The following is a 21,239-nucleotide window of genomic DNA, read 5'->3' as shown; positions in this document are numbered from 1 at the left end:
CCATCCATGGCCGACCACGAAGATTGTGCAATACCAGGCCGACCCACGGGGGAGGTTAAACAGGCTTCAAGCACTCCGTTAACATGCAACAATAAGTTAATATTTTGTGTACACGCAGAACACCTATCAAATACTAAGCTAATAACAACAGATACTACACTTTGAACCACGTCGGCCATGTCTACGTTCGCACCACCTTCTCTTTGTTGGCGTTCTAAGAGCTTGCGCGTCTGCTTTCCTTTCCTTCCGCTCTCCTGTTGTGGCAGTCCCGTCGAAACCACACGCGTGTCCAGTTTCGCCTGGCTTCTCGGGGTTGCAGCCCCATCGTCCACGCGAGTGTCTATAAAACCAAGGGCAATAAGTTCGTACATTTGTTCAAAATTATGGGTCGCCTCTGTATCGTGTGCTAAGAAGCTGTGGTGGTCATCCACTTTAACCGAGCGAAAAGGCTAATGAATTTTCAGGTGACGTGGCACCTGATGCACATATGGAATCAATGCAGTGAATAAATGACAAAAACTTTCCAAATGCTTCTCGTTTTGTTTGTTTTCTTTTAGCATCTTCAATTCACACAATAATCTGTGCCCGACACCCTGTATGTGCTGTTGCCAAAGGGTAAAATACCGAAGTCTTGTTTATTTTTCGTATAAAACGCTTAGTTCCTGCACATTTCTTTACTAATAGTATAGTAGGTGCAATGAACCAGTAATATATTTTTGATGTTATTTTCCGAATGTATCGCTAAAGAGGGTTACCTTCCACCATAATACACCATCTATGCCTACGTATACTAGTGGTCGCCTAGCGTAAGGCTTCGGCGTTGTGATTTTTCACATACTGGCTTGCAATGCGATGCCACGAATGCGTATGGGGTGGGTCGGCGTCTCGAAAAAACTTCGAGCACGCGTCTTAAGCTTCCGACAGGCGAGCTGGTGTTCTAATTCGTGGGCCCACCTGCGTCATTTGCCACCCACCTCTCCTGTTCATCACAGTGTTCGCTTCGCGCGTCAAGCTTCTCAGGCTTCTTCTCCGAGCGCTCAGGCAGTTTTTTGTTGCGTAAGATGAAGATGTTGTAAATGAAAACACCGGTGGCCATAAAATAGGAAAATAATTTAGTTTTATTTGAGCCAATAGAATCTTCCAAGAACACTGCAGAAGCGATATGTACACATAGTTTTGTCCGTGAAAACAACTGTAGTACTTTCGGGTACACCAGGGATTTCTGAAAGAGAAATAGATAAACATGCTATAAAGCCATGGAAATGTCCATCGTTCATCGTGCATGAAAACCTAATTGAAAAGAATGCACTTTGATAACATAAAGTACAACTCAGCTAACATGCCTGAAGAAAGAGAGATCCGCACTTAGTACCGTGTGAAATTTGAGCCTAGAAAATTCAGACTTACCTTCTAACCTTCTAGAATAAACTAATTCCAAATGTCGTGTTTTATATTTTTCCCGTACCGCTGCATCTAGGCTTTTAAGATATATGTTTGAAATTAATAACAAAGATTATCAATTTTTCTGCTGTACGCTATAGTATGGAACGGAAGAAGTTTAAGAAATACGAACGTGAGTGGGTATAAAAATTATTCGGCCGGTTGAGAGAGATCACAGAACTCACACTTCTTCCTGCGGAGGAGGGTGGTGTAGTCGAAGGGAGAGCCAAGACCGTAGCCGTAGTTCAGGCCATAGCCGAGGAGACCATGGCCGTAGCCGTAGTGGCCAACGCCGTATCCGAGGGTGCCGACGCCATAGCCGTAGACTGGAGCGGCGTGGTAAGTACCAAGAACAGGGGCAGCGTGGGCAACGGTGGCGACAGCTGGGGCGTGGTGGACGGTGGTGGTGGCAACAGCTGGGGCAGCGTGGACAGTAGCGACGGCTGGAGCAGCGGCGTAGGTGGCGACGGGGGCGGCCACAGCGGTGGCGACTGGGGCGTGGGCCACAGTAGTGACAGCGGGGGCAGCGGCGTAGGTGGCGACTGGAGCAGCGTGGGCAACGGTGGCGACACGGGTCACGGCTGGAGCAACAGCGTAAGAGGCCACGGCTGGGGCAGCAACAGCGGTGGCGACTGGGGCGTGGGCCACAGTTGCGAAAGCTGGTGTAGCTGCGTAAGTAGTGGCAACCCTGGTCACAGCTGGAGCAGCTGCAACGACTGGAGCAGCGGCATAGGAGGTGACGGCTGGGGCAACAACAGCGGTGGCGACTGGGGCGTGGGCCACAGTGGCGACAGCTGGCGCAGCGGCGTAAGTGGTGGCAACCCTGGTGACAGCTGGAGCAGCTGCAACAACTGGAGCAGCGGCATAGGTGGCAACTGGAGCAGCGTGGGCAACGGTGGTGACGGCTGGGGCAGCAGGCAGGCCGACGCCGTATCCGGTAGTGCCGACGAAGCCAGCGAAGGCGCTGGTGGCCAGGGCGAGGACGATGCAGGCGCGAATCTACGTTTAGATAAAGGAGTATAGAGTGAGGTTCCATATAAAATCACTTTGGACGTCTGCTCAGAAAACTTGTGATGTATAGAAATAGGCTTAATTTTCCCTTTGACTGACGGTGAGCACGACATGAACAAAACCCTTTACCATAAACTGCCGGCTTTCCCAAAATTTCAGTATAATGAGCTTTTGTTTATTAATGGCATGGGCCAAGGTACTGCAGACGTATTGTTCCCAAAGTGATATAATTAGACAATACAAACATTTCATTTTGGAATACAAGCACGCCGCTTTAAAGGGCTGCTTGGTATTTGTTTTGAGCGTTAGTTTTCACTTCTCCCTATGAAATCGACAGCCTGTGCGTCTTCTGCAGGTGCATTTAATGCTTGAAAATAACCCACCTAAATATACGGAAGTGGAAAGCGCCTATGTAAACCTGTTTAGTCCTTCTGTCGTCTTAAAGTGCTATACAATTGGAATTTTGTGCTTTATACTCTGGTGCAATACACGCTATAATATTTACTGCTAAACCAAGCGCCATTTAGTATAGTAGATGCTCATTGTATATCACTGACAATCAATAGATTTGCGAGAAGCTTACCATTTTGACTTCAGAGCTGCTGCTAGGCCAACTGCTGACTGTTGTAAGTCTCGGAGTTCCTTATATAGGCGGTCTGCCGTGCCTTAATATCATGCGCAGCGAGAAACACAAAAGCTGCTGCAGAAGAAGCACTGGTCCCCTCGCCAGTTTGCGGTGTACCGGACTTTCGAACCGGAGCCAAGGTGATACGTGTGCCGGAATATAATGAAACTCCACCCTGAACTAATCAGCAAGCTATGGAACAAAAGATAAACGATTTGAGTGTCAAAGTTCAACTCGCTGAGGAAACCGCATCACGCGTCACATCACTGCATGCCACGATAGAAAGGATTTCAAGTCGTGTTGACTCGTCCACTTCTGCACTTGCCTCAATGCGTGATAGCCAAGACGACCTAGAAAATAGGTCTCGACGAAATAACTTGATTTTTTTCGGCCTTCCCGACACCGCGAAGGAAACATGGGCTGAATCAGAAGAAAAGATTACGTCCTTCTGTGCAGAGAAATTAAATGTGTCACTTGAACTACAATCTATGGAGAGAGCACATAGAATAGGGCGGTACTCTGAGCACAAGAAAAGACCATTAATAGTAAAATTCATATCATTTAAAGAAAGACAACGCGTCCTTGAGGCCGCCTCAAGACTAAAGGGAACAGGATTTGGCATTAGTGAAGACTACTCTAAGAAGGTTTGCTTTGAGCGCAAGAAGTTGCTTCAGTTTGCTAAATCACGTGGCAGTGATTTCAAGCTTATCTTCAATAAGCTCAAAATAGGTAAAAAGACATACAAGTACAATGCTGATTCCGATAACGTAATCGAGTTACACGGATAGCCATCACAGTTCGCTACATCTCAGAAGACGGCTCACAACCTGAATTTCATTGTCGTGAATTGTCGAAGTCTAAAAAACAAAAAAAACATGAGTTTGAATCTCTTTTGGAATCGACAAAACCACATGTAGTCATTGGCACAGAGTCATGGCTAGATAGTTCAGTCTACAACAGCGAACTATTTCCGTCAGACTACACTGTTTACAGAAAAGACCGCAACTGCCACGGTGGTGGCGTTTTTGTTTTGATCCACAGCAGTCTCAGCAGCACTCCCATCAACATAGAAAGCTGCCTTTGCGAAACGGTCTGGTGTAGGGTGATGCTCGCAAACGGCCACTCTGTAGCAATCGGATCGTTCTACAGGCCCCCAAACTGCAGGTCACCGAAGCCTTTGTTTCAAATTAATGACATCATGCTCTCGTTAAACACGACATATATTATTCTTGGTGGCGACTTTAACTTTCCCCATATTAAATGGGAAAACTTTCAACCGCAAAACAATTCCTCGTCTCTTATTTCCACAGCATTTTGCGAGCTGATAAAAGCCAACTCTCTGTTCCAGTTTGTTGAGCGCTCAACAAGGTTAGGATCAGCTAATGAAAGCATAATTGATCTGTTCCTCTGTAACGATCGAGATCTTGTGTCCAGCGTCACCGTAATTCCCGGTATAAGCGACCACGAAGTCGTTACTGCAAAACTAACGTGTACTGCTATGCGACGAAAAAGCCCACCGCCACGGAAGGTGTTCTTTTATAATAAAGCAGATTACTCATCACTATCTCTGGAACTTGACGGCTTTCTACCTGAATTTCGTCGACACACCTCAAACATCGACGTCAATTCTGCCTGGTGTTTGTTTAAAGCTAAGCTATTGTCATTAGTTCAAGTTTACGTCCCATCACGCATTGTATCGTCCCGACGGCAATCTGATAAGCCATGGATGAACCGCAACCTTCGATCAATTATTAACCGGAGGCACCGATTATATCGCAAATATTGCACATGCCCGGATTCCGACACGTATCTTAAGATGAAAGACCTAAGCAAGACTATCAACAAAGAGATGAGGAAGGCTGAGGCTACATACCTGCGCACATTAGGTGATAAAATAAAATCTAATCCGAAAGATCTCTGGAAGTATGTCAAAAGTAAAGGGAACAACAAAGTAACTGTGCCTGATACTATAGATGACGTAAATTACGGTGATGACGTAACCAGCAAATCTGAGCACTTCAATCACTACTTCCAATCAATATTTTCCGGCACTGCTGCTATTGTGAAAGACTTACCAATTCCTACCGACTTCGAACAAATGGAAAACATAGAAATAACAGAACAGGGAGTTGCTTCACTGCTCAAGAACGTTAAAGTTAGCTCCGCATCTGGTCCTGACCACATTCCAAACTATGTCTTAAAGAACTGTGCTGCATCTGTCGCCCCATTTTTAGTAATTCTTTTTCAGGCATCTATCGAAGAGGGGTCCCTGCCTAAAGATTGGAAAAGTGGTAACGTAGTACCTGTATTCAAAGGCGGTGACAAGACAAAGACAAAAAATTACAGACCTATTTCACTAATTAGCGTCTCATGTAAGCTACTAGAGCATATAATTTATACCAACTTAATGAGTCACTTACAGAGCAACGGATTCTTTTGCCCCACGCAACATGGCTTTCGCCGGGGATTCTCATGTGACACTCAGCTAATCGAGTTCACCCATGATATCGCATCATCAATAAATAACGGACACCAGGTCGACTGCGTATTTCTGGATTTTCAGAAAGCTTTTGATTCTGTTGCACATAACCTTCTACTCACAAAATTGTCTGCCATCAAAATTCCAGCATCACTGATGAAATGGCTTGAGGCGTATCTTACTGGTAGAAAGCAGCTTGTTGTGCTTGAAGGACTGACCTCATCAGAGACTGAAGTCTTATCGGGCGTTCCACAGGGGTCCGTCTTGGGCCCACTGTTATTTCTAATATTTATAAATGACATAGGAACGCATCTTTCCAGTCACATACGACTGTATGCTGATGATTGTTGCATATATCGCACCATTACGTCCCCTGCCGATTCATGTATCTTACAAAATGACCTTCTAACAGTGTCCACGTGGTGCGACAGCTGGAGCATGAAATTAAACTCTGCCAAGTGCAATGTCATTCGCTTCACTAACAAGAGGGTACCACTTGCTAAAGATTACTTTCTAAACAGTGAACCATTGATCGAGGTAAATAGTTACAAGTACTTAGGCGTTGTCTTTAAATATAATCTTTCTTGGAATGACCATATAGAGAGCGTGGCGTTAAAGGCTAGTCGTATGTTACATTTTCTAAAACGTAATTTCTGGAGAGCCCCCCATAAGGTAAAGGAAACGCTTTATTTAACAAACGTTCGTCCGATGTTAGAGTACGGCAGCTCTGCCTGGGACCCAGAGACAAACACAGCCATTAACCAACTGGAACGAATACAAAAACGCGCCGCCCGGTTCGTTACTGCCAACTATGATTTCACTCAGAGCTCATCACAAATACGTGTTAACTTGGGATGGCCACTTCTCGAGAACCGACGGAAATATTTGCGGCTTAAACTTTTCTTCAATATTTACACAGGCAAGACTGGTTTGTGCAGGGACACATACATAAAGAACCCAAGCTACATATCGCCTAGAACAGATCATTCGCTAAAGGTGCAAGAGTACAAATGCCGTATCAACCTGTATAAGCATTCCTTCTTTCCAAAAACTGTACATGATTGGAATAAACTGCCGCTCGAAATTGTTACAGCAACGCCATCTGTGTTCGTAACTTTGTTGTCGAAACATTTATATCTTTAGTTCTAAAATGTGTTTCGCTTCGGACAGAATAGGAGATTAACCTTTCCTGTCCGCGGCTTTTTGCCTTACTCGCTGTTCTTTTTTTTCATTACATTATTCTAATTATAATTATTATTAATATTATCATTGCGTCGTATTATGTACTAAAGTGTATTTATATTGTATTTCATAATAACCTCTAGTGTAATGTTGTGTTAAGTACTGTGTTTTCAATATCAATATTTTGTTGTATTGTGCATTAGATCGATCCTTTTGTAACATCAATCATCTGTATTTCCATCATTTGCATACTCCTTCCCCCTACTCTAATGCCCAACATTGGGCGCTGTAGGTATGTAAGTCAATAAAAAAATAAATAAATAAAATGATAGCAGGTGAGGTGAGGGGTACAAAAGATTCCCCGAAGCCTTGGAATATAGTCGGAGCACTGGTTATGCAAGCGGTAAATGCTAAAAGCACGTCATTTTCATTTTTTCCTTGCCTCGACGGACGAACACAAGAGATGGTGAACCTGCAATGCATCCTTATGATGCCTCATGGCAGTAATAACCGGGAATCAATACGAACAATAAATCATTCTATGTCGTAGGAATAGTCTGCTCCATTCAGTTTTCAATTACTTCGATTAAAATATATAATTACTTAGTCATCACTGATCCTTCTGTTTCTGAAGTGGTGTCATGTCGAAATGGCGGTAGCGATTATGACATACAGAGGAGCTGCAGGGTTTATGGCTCTTTGCGGATTTTTCACCTTTATTTACCGAAGGTGACCCCAATTACCAAAATAATTTTCGTTCCTATTCGCACAAATTGTACGTTCATGAAAAAACTAAGAATTGACGTTTGGACACCCCACAATTAATGGGGTGGTCAGAAGCCGTACCTCTTGTTCAATAAATGCAGCATGATTGTGCATTTTTTTTTATCATTTCCCGGCATAGCTACCTGAAGATTCTGAATTTGCTCTATGAGAATTGTCGGACTTCATAGATAACACGTAGAATTCAGAATATACAATTCTGGAGCCGTTTATATGTAATTACTTTTCTCACTTTTGTTATTTTAGCTTTTACCCATTTGCTTACTCGAAGCCATGTCCCGCTACAGCATGTGTTTGTCACTCTGCAGGACGTATTTTTCGAAGTGACTCGAATAGCACGAGAACAATGTCTACATATTACAGACGCTACTTTTTCCACTGTCACTTATAACCGAATGCTAATGTATGCCAAGAAACAAGAGAGGTAGCGAAGAGGTAGTTGCCGACACTACTTTTCCGACACCACCTATTCGACACTATTCTACCGCACGACGATATTCTTCGTAGCAACTGCTAAGACTTGACACAGCTTCACCCGCAATGGCTTGGCCGCTTTTAATATCTCAGAATGTACATGGCGAGCCTGGTATTTTGGTCGCATGTAGCCAAAAAGCTGCAGTGTATACTGCAAGTTCAATGAGATATGAGCCACAAATATACTTCCAGAAATCAATAGGTCCTTTTCGCTGTGCTTAACCAAGAAATAAACTGATGTTTCTGAGATACCTCAATGACACAGAGGGCGGAAGTCAGCTGCAACCGACAAAAACAAGCAGACACAGTGAATGTATACCGGAGGTATTTCCGTAAAAATACCTGATTTTTATAAAATATTTGTAGTAGCCTTTAAAACTTAGGTCCCACCTATGTTTAGCAAATATATGTAAAAGAACGGTAAGTTCAGCTAGCATCGAATGAAATATTCAGCACTATACGCTAAAGTAAACTTGTTGGGCACATGAATTTTCATTACGCTCCATGAATGTAACTTATTTGTGTGCACCAGTAGTAATATGGCGCGTTCGTGGTTGTGACATTCGGATTATTTTTTGAAATGTTTCAATTTACCTCACTCTAGTTTGAATCGAAGAAGTCCAACTTCCTTTATATATAGATGCATGGCGGTTTTTGCTAGAAATCGTCATCAGCGCGCTTAGGCGTCTACTTTGCGACAATGGCATGCACAGCTTCGCAATGTATTTTGGTGCGATGAAGTAGTAAAATTTCAGTGACTTTTTTTTTTCATGCGCATGTAGCATATATAAAGCGAGCCAGCGTTCCCGGCCTATTGCGGCTTGCGCACCAAATCGCCTGTTCGAGAGATTGCTAGTGTCGTTCGTGTGAGTCGATGGTGGAGGCCAGCAGCAAGAATGCAAGAAACCGTCCAATTCCACATTAAAACGTGCACTTGCAGGAATCACAACTGCGTTTTTGATGTCGTTGCAACGAGCACAGTTACAATCAGCCAATTTACAAGACTGAAAAGATATATGGCGCCTGCGTTATCTATGGCTGTTATATTAGTGGACACAAAGGCGATAACAGCGTGCTTGTTAAACGGAGCAATAGCGACGTGTTGACTCATGTTGGTGCTTGCGGGCACTGCACTAGTCTAAGTAGGAAACAATACGAAATGCTTTGTGTCCCCTTAGGTGCTAGTCTGCTAGTACATTCAAGACCTTGTCTTGAATAAAAATTATGTCGCCTCAAGTAGAGTTGCAGCATAAAAGAATGTGTACATCAGTACATAGGCCGGACGGGGTACCCGTACTAACTTAAAGGCACTGTTGCTGCCGATGGCAGAACTAAGTGTTGTAGTGTGTGTTAGACACACCTGAAAGCTGTTATTGTAGCTGGGCTTGTAAACCTTATTTCAAGCCGTTGCCACTCCCCAAGCGCATTCACATGGAACTCCGAATTTCTTCCCAGAAGCCGACCTACCGCGACGCTGTTCCTCGTTTTAGTCTCATAAATTCCATCTTAATCGCCATCAGCGTGGCGCATTTGTGTCCCACACACGCTCCAGTATTTAAGCGGATGCATCACTTTTGCGTGCGCAGCTCTATTTGTGTTTTCATTTTGCGATATGTTGGCTGGCGCGGTGTAAAACATGACAATCGAAACAAGTGCGAACGAAATCAAATCAAGCAAGCCAAACAAGTGCTAGCAAGATGTGACACGAGCAGTGGATAGTACGAAAGGGGCGGTCCGGCTGAGACCAGATACGATTATGCATCCAGCCGATGGGCGGGTCCGCATCATGGAGGATGAGTCAAGATTTATAGGATGAGATCGATAGGATGAGATCTATAGGATGAGACAAGATCTTTCGACGCATAGCTATTTATCGCGTGTTTTGTTAGCAAAATGTTTTGTTGTGCGGATTTCGTTGTGATATAAATAAATAGCATTGAGTTATATTAGATCCTACTACTGGACAACATATTGTACTTGATAGTAAAGTTTTAGCATTACCTTCATATCATATTTGAAAGTTACCGCCCGTGTTGTTATTGCGTTTTCTTCCGCTGTCCCCGTCTTTATTTGCGGTCGTGAGAGTTATCGACCGAGTTGTTTTTGCGTTCTCTTCCGCTGTCCCCTTCTTTATTTGCGGCCAATATGATATGCAGTAAATACCAACTAGGCCAAACTGAAGTTCTTCTCAAGCATTACCTTGCACTCTAAATGCCGAAGTCATCGCCTTTCTTTGAGATTTACGCGCACTATTTGTTAAGATTGTGTGGTGCGACGTCGTGACACTGTGGAGACATTCTTATTGAGTTCTCGCCGGTCTGTTGAGAGGCAGAAGGGATTGAGCAGAACGACAGCGTCGACTGAGACCATCTGCCATGACAGTAGGCTCGCCATTCCATCGTTGGGCACAAGGTGGGGCAATTTCTTTTTTTCACATGGAGAATCCGTCGCTGTGGACCCTCGACGCTCGCTTGTGTGCCTGCACACGTTTGTAGGAGCGAAATACATCATTTTGTTTCCCAGAAGATGCCCCGAAACACGGCGAGTCACCGTCGCAAGGGCGGCTTGCAATTGGTTGCCTTCACAAGTTTGCAGGGTGAAAGGTGTCCTCCTTTCTCTGAAACCGCCCCGAAACACAAGTCGCCCTGTAGGTTGTCGCGGCGGGTTGTGCAGCATAATGCCAACGCCTTCGTTCGCTACTGCATTGGCGACTGTCTGGTACTTGCTCAAGCGGTGAGCCGCGTGGCGGTTCGGTACTTTACCTGACCACCGTAACACAGACTCGACTGCTTCACACACTTCTATTCCTTGGCTCATCCTCGGCATGTACCCGCCGTAGTTGCTCAGTGGCTATGGTGTTGGGCTGCTGAGCACAATGTTGCGGGATCGAATCCCGGTCACGGCGGCCGCGTTTCGATGGGGGCGAAATGCGAAAACACCCATGTATACTTGGATTTAGAGAGAGAGAGAGAAAATGATAAAAGGAAGGTAGGGAGGTTAACCAGGACTGAGCCCGGTTGGCTATCCTACACTGGGGAAAGGGAAAGGGGGACGGAAAGATGAAAAGAAGAGAAAGTCCACTGGAGATATCAGTCGGTCACTCAGTCCGAATCACAGGCGCTCACTCAATCCGGTCGCTTTCAAATACCGCAACAGCGCTTTTGTGGCCTTTTGTAGCTGCGATATGCGAGGCCATGGTCCCAAGATCTTCTTCAAGGTGAACGGCTTCCCATCCAGCTGATTGAGAGCTGTGCAGAGGTCTTGCCTTTCGTTTTCATAAGATGGGCAGTAGCACAGTAGGTGTTCTATGGTTTCCTCGACACCGCAGGCGTTGCACTTGGCGCTATCAGCCATTCCAATCAGAAATGCATAAGCATTTGTGAATGCGGCTCCCAAACGTAAGCGGCACAGCACTGTTTCCTCATTTCGCGGAAGACCTGGTAACAGCAGCAGTTGCATAGAGGGATCGAGAGAATGCAAGCGATGGTGAGTGAATTCAGATGTGTGCCACTTCTCCAATGTCAAAGAGTGCGCTAGCTTGCCTAAGTGTTGGGCTGCGTCGGTCCGCGATAAAGGTATTGAAACAAGGGTTGCTCCTTCGTGTGCTTTTCTAGCAGCTTCGTCAGCGAGGTCGTTGCCGGCGATACCGCAATGACCAGGTAGCCACTGAAACACGACGTCGTGTCCTTTCGCGATCATGAGATGGTGCATTTCTCGTATCTCCGACACGAGTTGTTCACACGACCCGCGACGAAGAGATGCCAGAAGACATTGTAAGGCCGCCTTGGAATCGCAGAATATAGCCCACCGATTAGCCGGTTGGTTATTAATATAATCAATGGCACCTCGGAGGGCAACAAGCTCCGAACCAGTCGATGTTGTCAAATGAGAAATCTTGTATTGGATGCTTAGTGATCGTGATGGTATAACCACTGCGCTGGTGGAGCTGGTCTGAGTGGAAGAGCCATCCGTATATATGTGTATTCGATCAAAGTAGAAAGTGTGCAAACAATCCAGAGCTGCTTGCTTCAAGGCCAAGGTAGGCAGGTCGGTCTTCTTTCTTATTCCTGGAACCGTAAGACGCACTTGAGGTTGTTTTAAACACCACAAAGCTGAGGTTGAACGTGCAGAGGGTGTGAAACCCGATGGTAAGGAGGCACGATGGATGCTGACCTTGTTGGAGAAGGACGCCTGTGGTCGTCGTTCCGGCAGGCACGCAAGAGAGCTTGACTGCATCCGTGAAACATGACGAACATGGGCTCTAAGCGTTTCGTTACTAATATAAGTCGTGATCGGATGGTCTTGAGCCATTACAATGGTTCCAGCTGTTGAGGCGCTGCGCGGAAGGCCTAGTCAAACACGTAGTGCCTGCGCCTGCACGCTCTGAAGTTCTCGAAGATTAGACTTGCATGTTTTAGCAAGCACGGGAGAACTGTAGCGTAGGAATCCGATGAACAGAGCTCGATATAACTGTAGCATGGAGCCCACTGACGATCCCCATGTTTTGCCGGCGATGAACTTGAAAACGTGAACAATAGATGTGAGCTTCTTCTTTAAGTGGGCAACATGAGGGCTCCAAGTGAGGTCTCGGTCTACAATGACGCCCAAGAACCGGTGATTTCTCTTGTAGGAGATAGGCTGATCATTGATGCATACCGGATAAGGAGTCATCGTTTTTCGCGTAAAAGCGACTAACGCACATTTGTCTGTTGAGATGGTAAGGCCCTGTGCGTGAAGGTAGTCAGATGCCTGTGTTGCTGCTTTCTGTAACCGTGCGCGAACCTGCAGGCGAGTGACCGCTGATGTCCAGATGCAGATGTCGTCGGCGTAGATTGAAACACTCACTGTTTCCGGTAGAGATTCGGCCAGCCCTAGAAGCGCGAGGTTGAAAAGAATAGGGCTTAGAACACCACCTTGGGGAACGCCTCGGCATGTGTAGTGGTCGGTAGTCGGACCATCTTCCGTTCGTACGAACAAGGACCTTTGTGTCAAGTAGTTACTGACCCATCGATATACTCGTCCCCCTAGTTCGATTGTCAAAAGTGCGTCTAGAATGGTTTGATGGAAAACGTTGTCGTAAGCGCCTTTCACGTCAAGAAAGAGTGCTACTGATAATCGCTTCCGATATTTTTGTTGTTCCACAGATGTTACTAGATCGATGACATTGTCAATCGATGAACGACCCCGTCGAAATCCCGCCATAGAGTCAGGGTAAATCTTGTAGTGTTCAAGGTACCATTCGAGACGCATGAGAATCATACGTTCCATGAGCTTCCCGACGCAGCTTGCAAGAGCTATAGGCCGATAGGAAACCAGTTCGAGCGGTGACTTTCCTGCTTTTAGAAGCGGTACCAGGCGGCTACGTTTCCATTCCTGACGGACGACACCATCTTGCCATGAACTATTAAAAATGCTGAGGAGTTCTCTTCGTGCTTCTCTGCCTAGGTGGCGCAAAGCAGTATATGTTATGCCATCGGGCCCTGGTGAAGACGAACACTTACAGAGCGCCATAGCAGCTTCTAGCTCTTCCATAGAGAATGGAGCGTCCATACTTGCATCTCTTGGGCCGGGGATGTTGCCTAGAGCCATGTCAGGGACTAAAACTGTGCTGCCGGCGATGTTCGCACAAAATTCCTCTGCGACGTCTATCTCACAGCGGTTTTGATAGAGAGCAAGGGCGTTGAATGGGTGTCGTTGCTGGGGACTTGAGCAAAGACCCCGTAGGGTACGCCATACACAGGACAATGGCTTGCGGGGGTCTAGTGAGTCGCAAAAACACTTCCATCTTTGATTCGCTAGCTTATCCATACGGCGTTTGATCTTCTTTTGCATGCGCCGAGCTTCTCTGAGGTCAAGAATTGACTTCGTGCGCCTGTACCTCCTTTCAGCTCGGCGACGTAGTGCACGAAGCCTTTCCAATTCAATGTCATTCTCTGTACGCTTGGATGGATGTGTGAAGCAGCGTGTACAATCTTGCATAGCGTCCGCAATTATGTCTTCCAATCTGCGTGCAATATGTGTCTTGCATGTGTCTTCTACGCGATCTTGAAAGACTGACCAGTTGATTTGGCGAGAAACAACCGGTAATGTGGCGTCTAGTCCATCAATTCTCACATAGGTCGGGATATGATCACTTCCATGGGTTTCAATATCAGTGAACCACTGCACGCTCAAAGTCAGGCAACGTGACACCAAAGTCAAGTCAAGGCAGCTGCTGTACGTAGTTCCGCGCAAAAATGTCGGGCTTCCGTCATTTAGAAGACACAGGTTGTGGCCTGATGCAAAGGATACTAGTGACCTGCCCCTCGAATTTATCCTGGAGCTTCCCCATATATGGTGATGAGCGTTGAAGTCCCCTGTTATTATCCAAGGACCGGGAGTAGCTGCCATAATATATTCCAGTCTTTTTCAGTATTGGATTTAGGTGCACGTTAAGGAACCCCAGGTGCTCAAAATTTCCAGAGTCCTCCACTACAGCATGTCTCATAACCAGAAACTTGTTTTGCACGTAAAACTCCATAAGTTATTTTAATTTACTTTAACCTCGACATCCGTTGACCACGCCGAAAATGTGCGCATATTCCATAACCCCCGCAGCACACGCACCCGAAGCGAGCCGACTGAAGCTACCGCTTGCCTATCACGTGAGGGCCTATTCCCATAAATATTTATGACTAGGCTTCAAAAGTTTCACGTGGCGCTCCCCCCTAGCATTTTTCTTCCTCTACGGTCTGCATGACACCAGTTTCTCGCTCTCACGTCACTGAAGAGGCCGCTCTCATTAGCGTCCGCCGTTGGCTCTTTCATCTTTCGCTGTGCTCTTTCGCTCGGTTGCGCTGACGCTCAACGCAGGAGTGGGATCTTTAGAGCCGCGTTCTAAAAAGTAGCATAAAATAAGATTTACGAGAGAAGGACTTTGAACGTAGGCCCTGCGCAAACGAGAGGTTGGCTCACTGCAGAAATGTTGATTGCAATATGGCGGACCTATACTCAACTCTGTCTCCCTGAAGGAGCCATATACACTAACATTAGGTACTCAGAATCAGAACCAAAATCAGTTTTATTCATGACAAAATGAGGATAATTACAACATATGTATATACAGAAAGAGGTACCGTAGTTAGAAACTGAAATCGGACCTCCTGTGCATGATGACTAGAATTAATAATACATACAACAATGGCAACATGAAAAATTTACGAATAAAGGTTTAAGGAGACAAGGCATAAATGAGCAGAAAAGCAGCATATGTACGTATTAACCAACAATTATGCTTCGACTTAGTCAATGAAAGGTGAAACTACAAAAATAGCTAAGAAGAAAAAAAGTAATATATATATATATATATATATATATATATATATATATATATATATATATATATATATATATATATATATATATATATATATATTTATAGTAGGCCAAGAGGGATTCTTCAGGTTACCTTTCAAACGTAAAGAACTTGAGTGGTGCAACAAGGTAAACAGAACAAGTATTTAATTTCGACAGTTTCAATCGGTGGACCGATCTTCGTCAGGGTTTACAAAAAAATGGCAGTTCGGCCGAGGTAGGGAAGACACCAGACCAGGTACGCGGTCGTTCTTACATACATCAAACCGAGAGGAACAGTTGTGACAGTGATTGATTTTCGGCGCCTTGGTAGATTTACAGCGGCCTTTGGCAGCTATGCAGGGCATTGAGAGGACGGCGGAGTCACATGTATGTAGAGCAAGGAGGTAAGTGAGGAAAAAAAAGGAAAAAGGAAAAAGGAAGAAAGAAAGAAAACGGAAAGAAAAAGAAAAAAGCACACAGGAGGAGGGAGACGTAAGACGGAGAGGGAGGGGGGCGGGAAGTAGCGTCAGCTAGGTTTCCGTGCACCCCAGGCAAGGAGGGAGAAAGCGGTCGCTCCGCAGCTCCAGTGCGTGGGCTGCCGTTGTAGCGGGAGCGGGTGGCGGGGGGCACAATAGAGAAGGGGCCCAGAAGGAAGACAGAAGAGCGGCAACTTGTAGAAAGAAACACAGTGTCACAGTACAAATATACAAGGCCCGACCCGTTCCGGCAGCTTTGTGGTCCAGCTATGGTGCGAAAAAAAGAAAAAAAATAGTTCCAGAGAAGAATATATGCATGGGATTCGCAAAGCAAGTGCGCCCATGTGCTTAGATTTAGGGAGTCGAGTTAAATAGCCTCCTTGTGGTCCAGTTTTTGAACGTTTAACAGACAACCGACATCAAGTCAGCACGTGCGTATTTCAGGAAGGGCAATAGGTCACTCAGAATGACCACTTCAGTGGCAGGGTCCAGGAAACTGAATTTATTGGTTTTCCGCTCGCCTCCTTGAGGCGCATGCGGAGGGGTGAGCAAGCAGTGAACAGCCAGCGTCTCAATTTTAGAGTACATAGCATGTATTCGCGTTTCCCATGCACTTTCACGGCATATCCCGGAGGCACGTCATCCGCCCCGGACTCTCATTAATTCCTTTAGTGTACGTTCCAAATTTGGAACGTACACAGTCAAACGCAGAAGAAATTCTCTTCCCTAATCAACGAAAACGAGAAAACAGGAGTGTTAAACAAGCACACAGTAACCAATTTATCATCGAGAAAGCTCACAAGCGAAGAAACTTCAATCCTGGCAAAAGGTCAAAAATTCAATGTTACGACAGATAACCCACCCCTCCCCAAGATGATCGCCGCCCTTGAGAGCGGCATCCAGCAACTAGACCCCAAAGTGCGGGAACAGGTCAGACTGAAAGCAATCGGCATAATAAGGTCCAATAACAACCGCAGAAGAGAACGCAACTTAACTTCCGACGAAATAAAAGCAGTGAGAACGCTGAAAGAAGATACCAACATTGTGATCCTACCGGCGGACAAGGGGAACTCAACCGTTGTTTTGAACATAAAGGACTACGAGGATAAGGCGTCCGCCCTACTTGACAGCCAAGATTACGAGAGACTAAAGAAGGACCCCACTACGAGAACTCAGTCATTGCTGAACAAGACGCTGATTGAAATATTCCGCAGCCACCCAAATTCTCGAAATCTCTACCTAAAATTAATCTGTAGGAACGGATCCCCTCCAGCTTTCTACGGCTTGCCAAAACTCCATAAACCCGGAATCCCCTTACGACCAATCGTAGACTTTTCGTGTTCCCCACTACGATCACTATCCACTTACTTGCATCAGATCATATCACCACTCACCGGAAGGACAGCATCGCACGTGCGCGACTCCGAGAATTTCATCAAACTCACATCAAAAATCCGTATCGAAGATGATGAATGTCTGGTCTCTTTTGAAGTAATCTCTCTGTTCACAAGAGTACCCATTAAGTTGGCTGTTTCCGCAACTAGAGATGCACTGGAACGTGACGATACGCTCAGTGAGAGAACCCCTTTGAGTGTAGACGAGATCTGCCGCCTTCTCGAACTGTGCCTGTCCAATACCTATTTCACCTTCCGAGGTAGCTACTACAAACAGGTTAAAGGAACTCCTATGGGGGCCTCAATTTCCGTTGCCATGGCTAACTTCACTATGGAGAGCATCGAGGAGAGAGCTTTAAATACTTTTTTCCCGAAACCAAAAGTCTTCCTCAGGTACGTGGATGATTGTTTTTGCATCGTGAAGACGAGCCAAGTCGAAAACTTGCAGAAACACTTAAACTCCATAGACCCGGATATACAGTTCACATATGAGCGCGAACAGAACGGATCACTCCCATTCTTAGATGTACAAGTTACACGAAAAGACGGCATTCTAAAATTTTCAGTCTACCGAAAACCAACCCACACAGGCCGCTATCTTCATTTCCAATCCGACCATCCGGCAAACCACAAGGCGTCTGTTGTAAATTCTTTATTCAAACGAGCCGAAACTCATTCCTCATCGGAATCGGATCTAAAGAAAGAAAAGAGAACGGTTCTCAACGAACTTAAGAGGAATGGCTACACAGATGACTTCATTCGAAAGACAACCAGACAACAAAAAAAGAAGAAGAAAAATGCGGGACCTTCAGCCGTTTACTTCTCCCCAACCCCAGAAGCGAGTGTCCATCCCGTACATCAGAGGTACCAGCGAAGCGCTCAGCCGAATATTAAAAAAAGAAGGCCTCAAAGTGGCGCACAAACCAATAAACACTTTCAATATCCTCCTCCCTAAACCAAAAGATCGTCCACCAAAAGAAAAAGCTCAAGGCGTCGTCTACAAATCAGTTGTGCTGACTGTCCGGCGTCGTACATCGGGGAAACCAAAAATCTAAAAGAAAGGATCAGACAACACGAGAACGACGTCAGGACATTCAACCGTATTCGCAGCGCCGTCGCTGAACACTCTGAAGTCGCCGACCACAAAATTGCTTTCAAGGAAACTGAAATCCTTCAAACAGAAACGAACTGGCGAAAGAGACTACTACTGGAGTCATGGCACATTCAGAATACGGAGAATAACATAAACCGTGTGAAGGGCAACCTACCGTCGGTCTATGTCCATGGCCTTGGCGACATGACGAAAAGAAGAAAAAGACGCACAGCCAGATAGACTCCCGCTCGTTTCACCAACACAGAACGTCGGCGCGACCCTGTAACCTCCCCCCCCCCCCGCGGCCCATCAAGGGCACCCTCGTGAGCACTCCACCCAGCACCGGTCATCGCAGCACCTTGGAAGCGGTCAACAACACAACCCCCCTTTCCTTTTGTTCCCCCCCACCTTTCCGTCTGTGGAGTGTCTCCCCACCTCCCGTGTTCCCCCCCCCCCTCCTTTCTTCAAAAAAGACGCTTTAAAAGCGGCACACCGCCACCCCCCGAAGAACAACCCCCTGAAGAAGGAGCCGAATGGGCTCCGAAACGTCGGGCTAATAAAATTCAGTTATTTGGTTGGAGTCAGTCTCAAGTTCTAATCAATTTCCCAACCAGACAGGCAATTCTGTCGAAATGTTTAGCTTCAACTCTCGGTTTGATGTATGTAAGAACGACCGCGTACCCGGTCTGGTGTCTTCCCTACCACGGCCGAACTGCCATTTTTTTGTAAACCCTGACGAAGATCGGTCCACCGATCGAAACTGTCGAAATTAAATACTTGTTCTGTTTACCTTGTAGCACCACTCAAGTTCAATATATATATATATATATATATATATATATATATATATATATGCGGGAAAGAAATCAAGAGACAAAGGGAAAGTTAATAATAAAACTCATACTATACTCAAAAAATCGGAAAGTCGGAGGAAGCTAAAAGAAAATGCTTAAGTTCTGTACGAAATCTGTGAGCTTTCAACAATTTTAAAGGGAATCGTAATGTATTCCACAGAGATAAAGCTGAAAAGTGTAGTGACTGCTTACCATAGTTGGTGCGAACTAAGGGTAAAATGAAGTTAATACCTTCAGCAAATCTAGTATTATTTGTATTAGTAAGGGATGTCTTCGGTATGATGGTTACTGGAATATCATTGTTTAATGCCCTAAAAATAAATATGGCCAGGTTATATTAACAAGGTGTACTATTAAGTTATTGCGCCTTCTATGATTTGCATCACAATGCAGCTGATTCAGTCGTAATTAAGTGGAACGCCTCATCAGGCGAGTCGGCACTCTTTTTTGCCTTACCCTGTGATCTCTAAGTACCTTTTGGTGACATTGCGTCAAACAGATTAGACAGCTTTAGAAAAGCGTTTGCAACCAAACATAAACCCATAGCGCACGAAAGCAAAAAGGTCGCCTTCATTGAGCATGCTGCGAACGTTATTTGATTTCTGTGCTTGACGTGCCCTATCGTAACGCACCAAGGACGCTAAGAAATAGCGCTGTCGTGCAAGGTGGTTTCCATGACTTCGCTTCACCGTGAATGCTCGTCATGGCTACGTTCTCACTCGCGTTGAGTGCTATTAACTATTGAAATGATCTTTTGGTTTCTCTAAACTCACTTGAAATGTTAGTTCTGAGCGCATCGCGCTTCTAATTTCTTAGATCAATCTGCGATTCCAGTTCCCATGCGCCTATCGAGACCAGTCCGCATAGCAATGACACGAGGGTTGCTAATGCATTGTCTTGGCTTGATTACGTTTGGCACTAGGCAACAGACGGCGCCCAGTTTTTTAACATGTTCCTTTCATTTGCTTTCCCGTACGCTAAATTAAATGTCTTGAATGGATGCACAACGAAATGGCCCGCAAAGGTGCGTGTGTTTAACGTACATAAGCAAGAAACGGCATTCTAAACTGTCTCTCGACGGCTTGTATCGTGGCTACGCAGCGATGCTCATGTGTCCAACGTTCACGTGGCAGAAGGTGCCGGTGACGAATTTGGCGTTGGTAGTTCAAACCTTCCCTTTCTCGCTGCCATTTTTTTCTCCCTTTATTTACCGTTTGAAGCGCCCAATGATAAGCAATCTCAGTTCTTGACTGCACATTCTAAGAAAGCTCTGCTGCCGTATCAAAGTTCTCATTCCAAGGGATGAACATCATAATTTCCACCTGCCAACGTGCAGCGCTGGCAGCAGCTCTAGAGCCCAATGTCATGCCCAATTACGATTCTCCAGTTGGCCAGAATTTCAGTGAAGGGGGCCCCTCACCTATGTTTCCAGCATGTGCGTTAGCATAGTCAAAGGCAAAAGCCAACGCAGAGCGAGCCACCTGGCCAAGTGCACAGAGTGCTTTTTGACGTTGTTTATACGTCATTCTGCTCAGATGCGAAGAGAAGCGCATCAGCGAAGCTGGCTCTGATTCTTCAATTAAAGAGGGCGTTTACGCAGAACTAATAATTTTTGATGGGGCATTTTCCCAACATATTACGCCGGCATTGCTGAGAGGTGTAAAATTATTTCGTTATAGTTAGTGCGCTTCTTTTATCTAGCTGTTACTTTGCGGGTGATTTTAGCGTGCGCATGATATTGAAAGTAATTTGGGGCTATAGATGTTTGTCTCTCTCCAACAATAGCATCAGTGTGTACTTAGCACCCATCCTGTTCTTGTGTGTTTATTTGTATTCCCTTTTTTGCGTCATTTTGCTTGTAATAGTATGCCTGGTCAAGTAGCTCAAAGAAAAGCTCGGAGGACAATGGTAGGCCAGAAAATTCTCTGGAGTCTAAAATTATTCGTGATTGCTATGATTTAAGTATCCGTAATTAAGTCATTTGCCTTGAGGAAACGTTTGGAGCGATATTTCGTAATTAAATATTCAATTCAATTTAACTTCTTAGAGCGGTAACCTGTAAAAGCAACCGATTACTAGACGCAATGGCAGAG

At 45.4% G+C, this 21,239-nt stretch overlaps 1 protein-coding gene and 1 pseudogene across 1 annotated transcript in view; both read right to left on the bottom strand.

Annotated features, from left to right (window-relative positions):
* LOC139056478 (U2 spliceosomal RNA) lies at window positions 1–179 on the bottom strand (annotated as a pseudogene).
* A 921-nt stretch (window positions 180–1,100) lies between these two features.
* Window positions 1,101–21,239, bottom strand: part of LOC135910971 (uncharacterized) — a 110,064-nt gene continuing 89,925 nt past the window's right edge. Inside the window, exons 2-3 of the mRNA XM_065443048.1 lie at window positions 1,626–2,439; window positions 1,101–1,222 (exon numbers count right to left, since the gene is read on the bottom strand). Of these exons, the coding sequence (XP_065299120.1) occupies window positions 1,221–1,222; window positions 1,626–2,439 (816 nt within the window). The 3' untranslated portion in view covers window positions 1,101–1,220. The remainder of the gene's footprint in view (window positions 1,223–1,625; window positions 2,440–21,239) is intronic.

This window comes from Dermacentor albipictus, chromosome 2 (assembly GCF_038994185.2).
Source record: "Dermacentor albipictus isolate Rhodes 1998 colony chromosome 2, USDA_Dalb.pri_finalv2, whole genome shotgun sequence".
In the NCBI taxonomy this organism is placed as follows: Eukaryota; Metazoa; Arthropoda; class Arachnida; order Ixodida; family Ixodidae; genus Dermacentor; species Dermacentor albipictus.
Note: the sequence above shows the minus strand (reverse complement) of the source record. Positions and strands in the feature narration are given on the sequence as shown.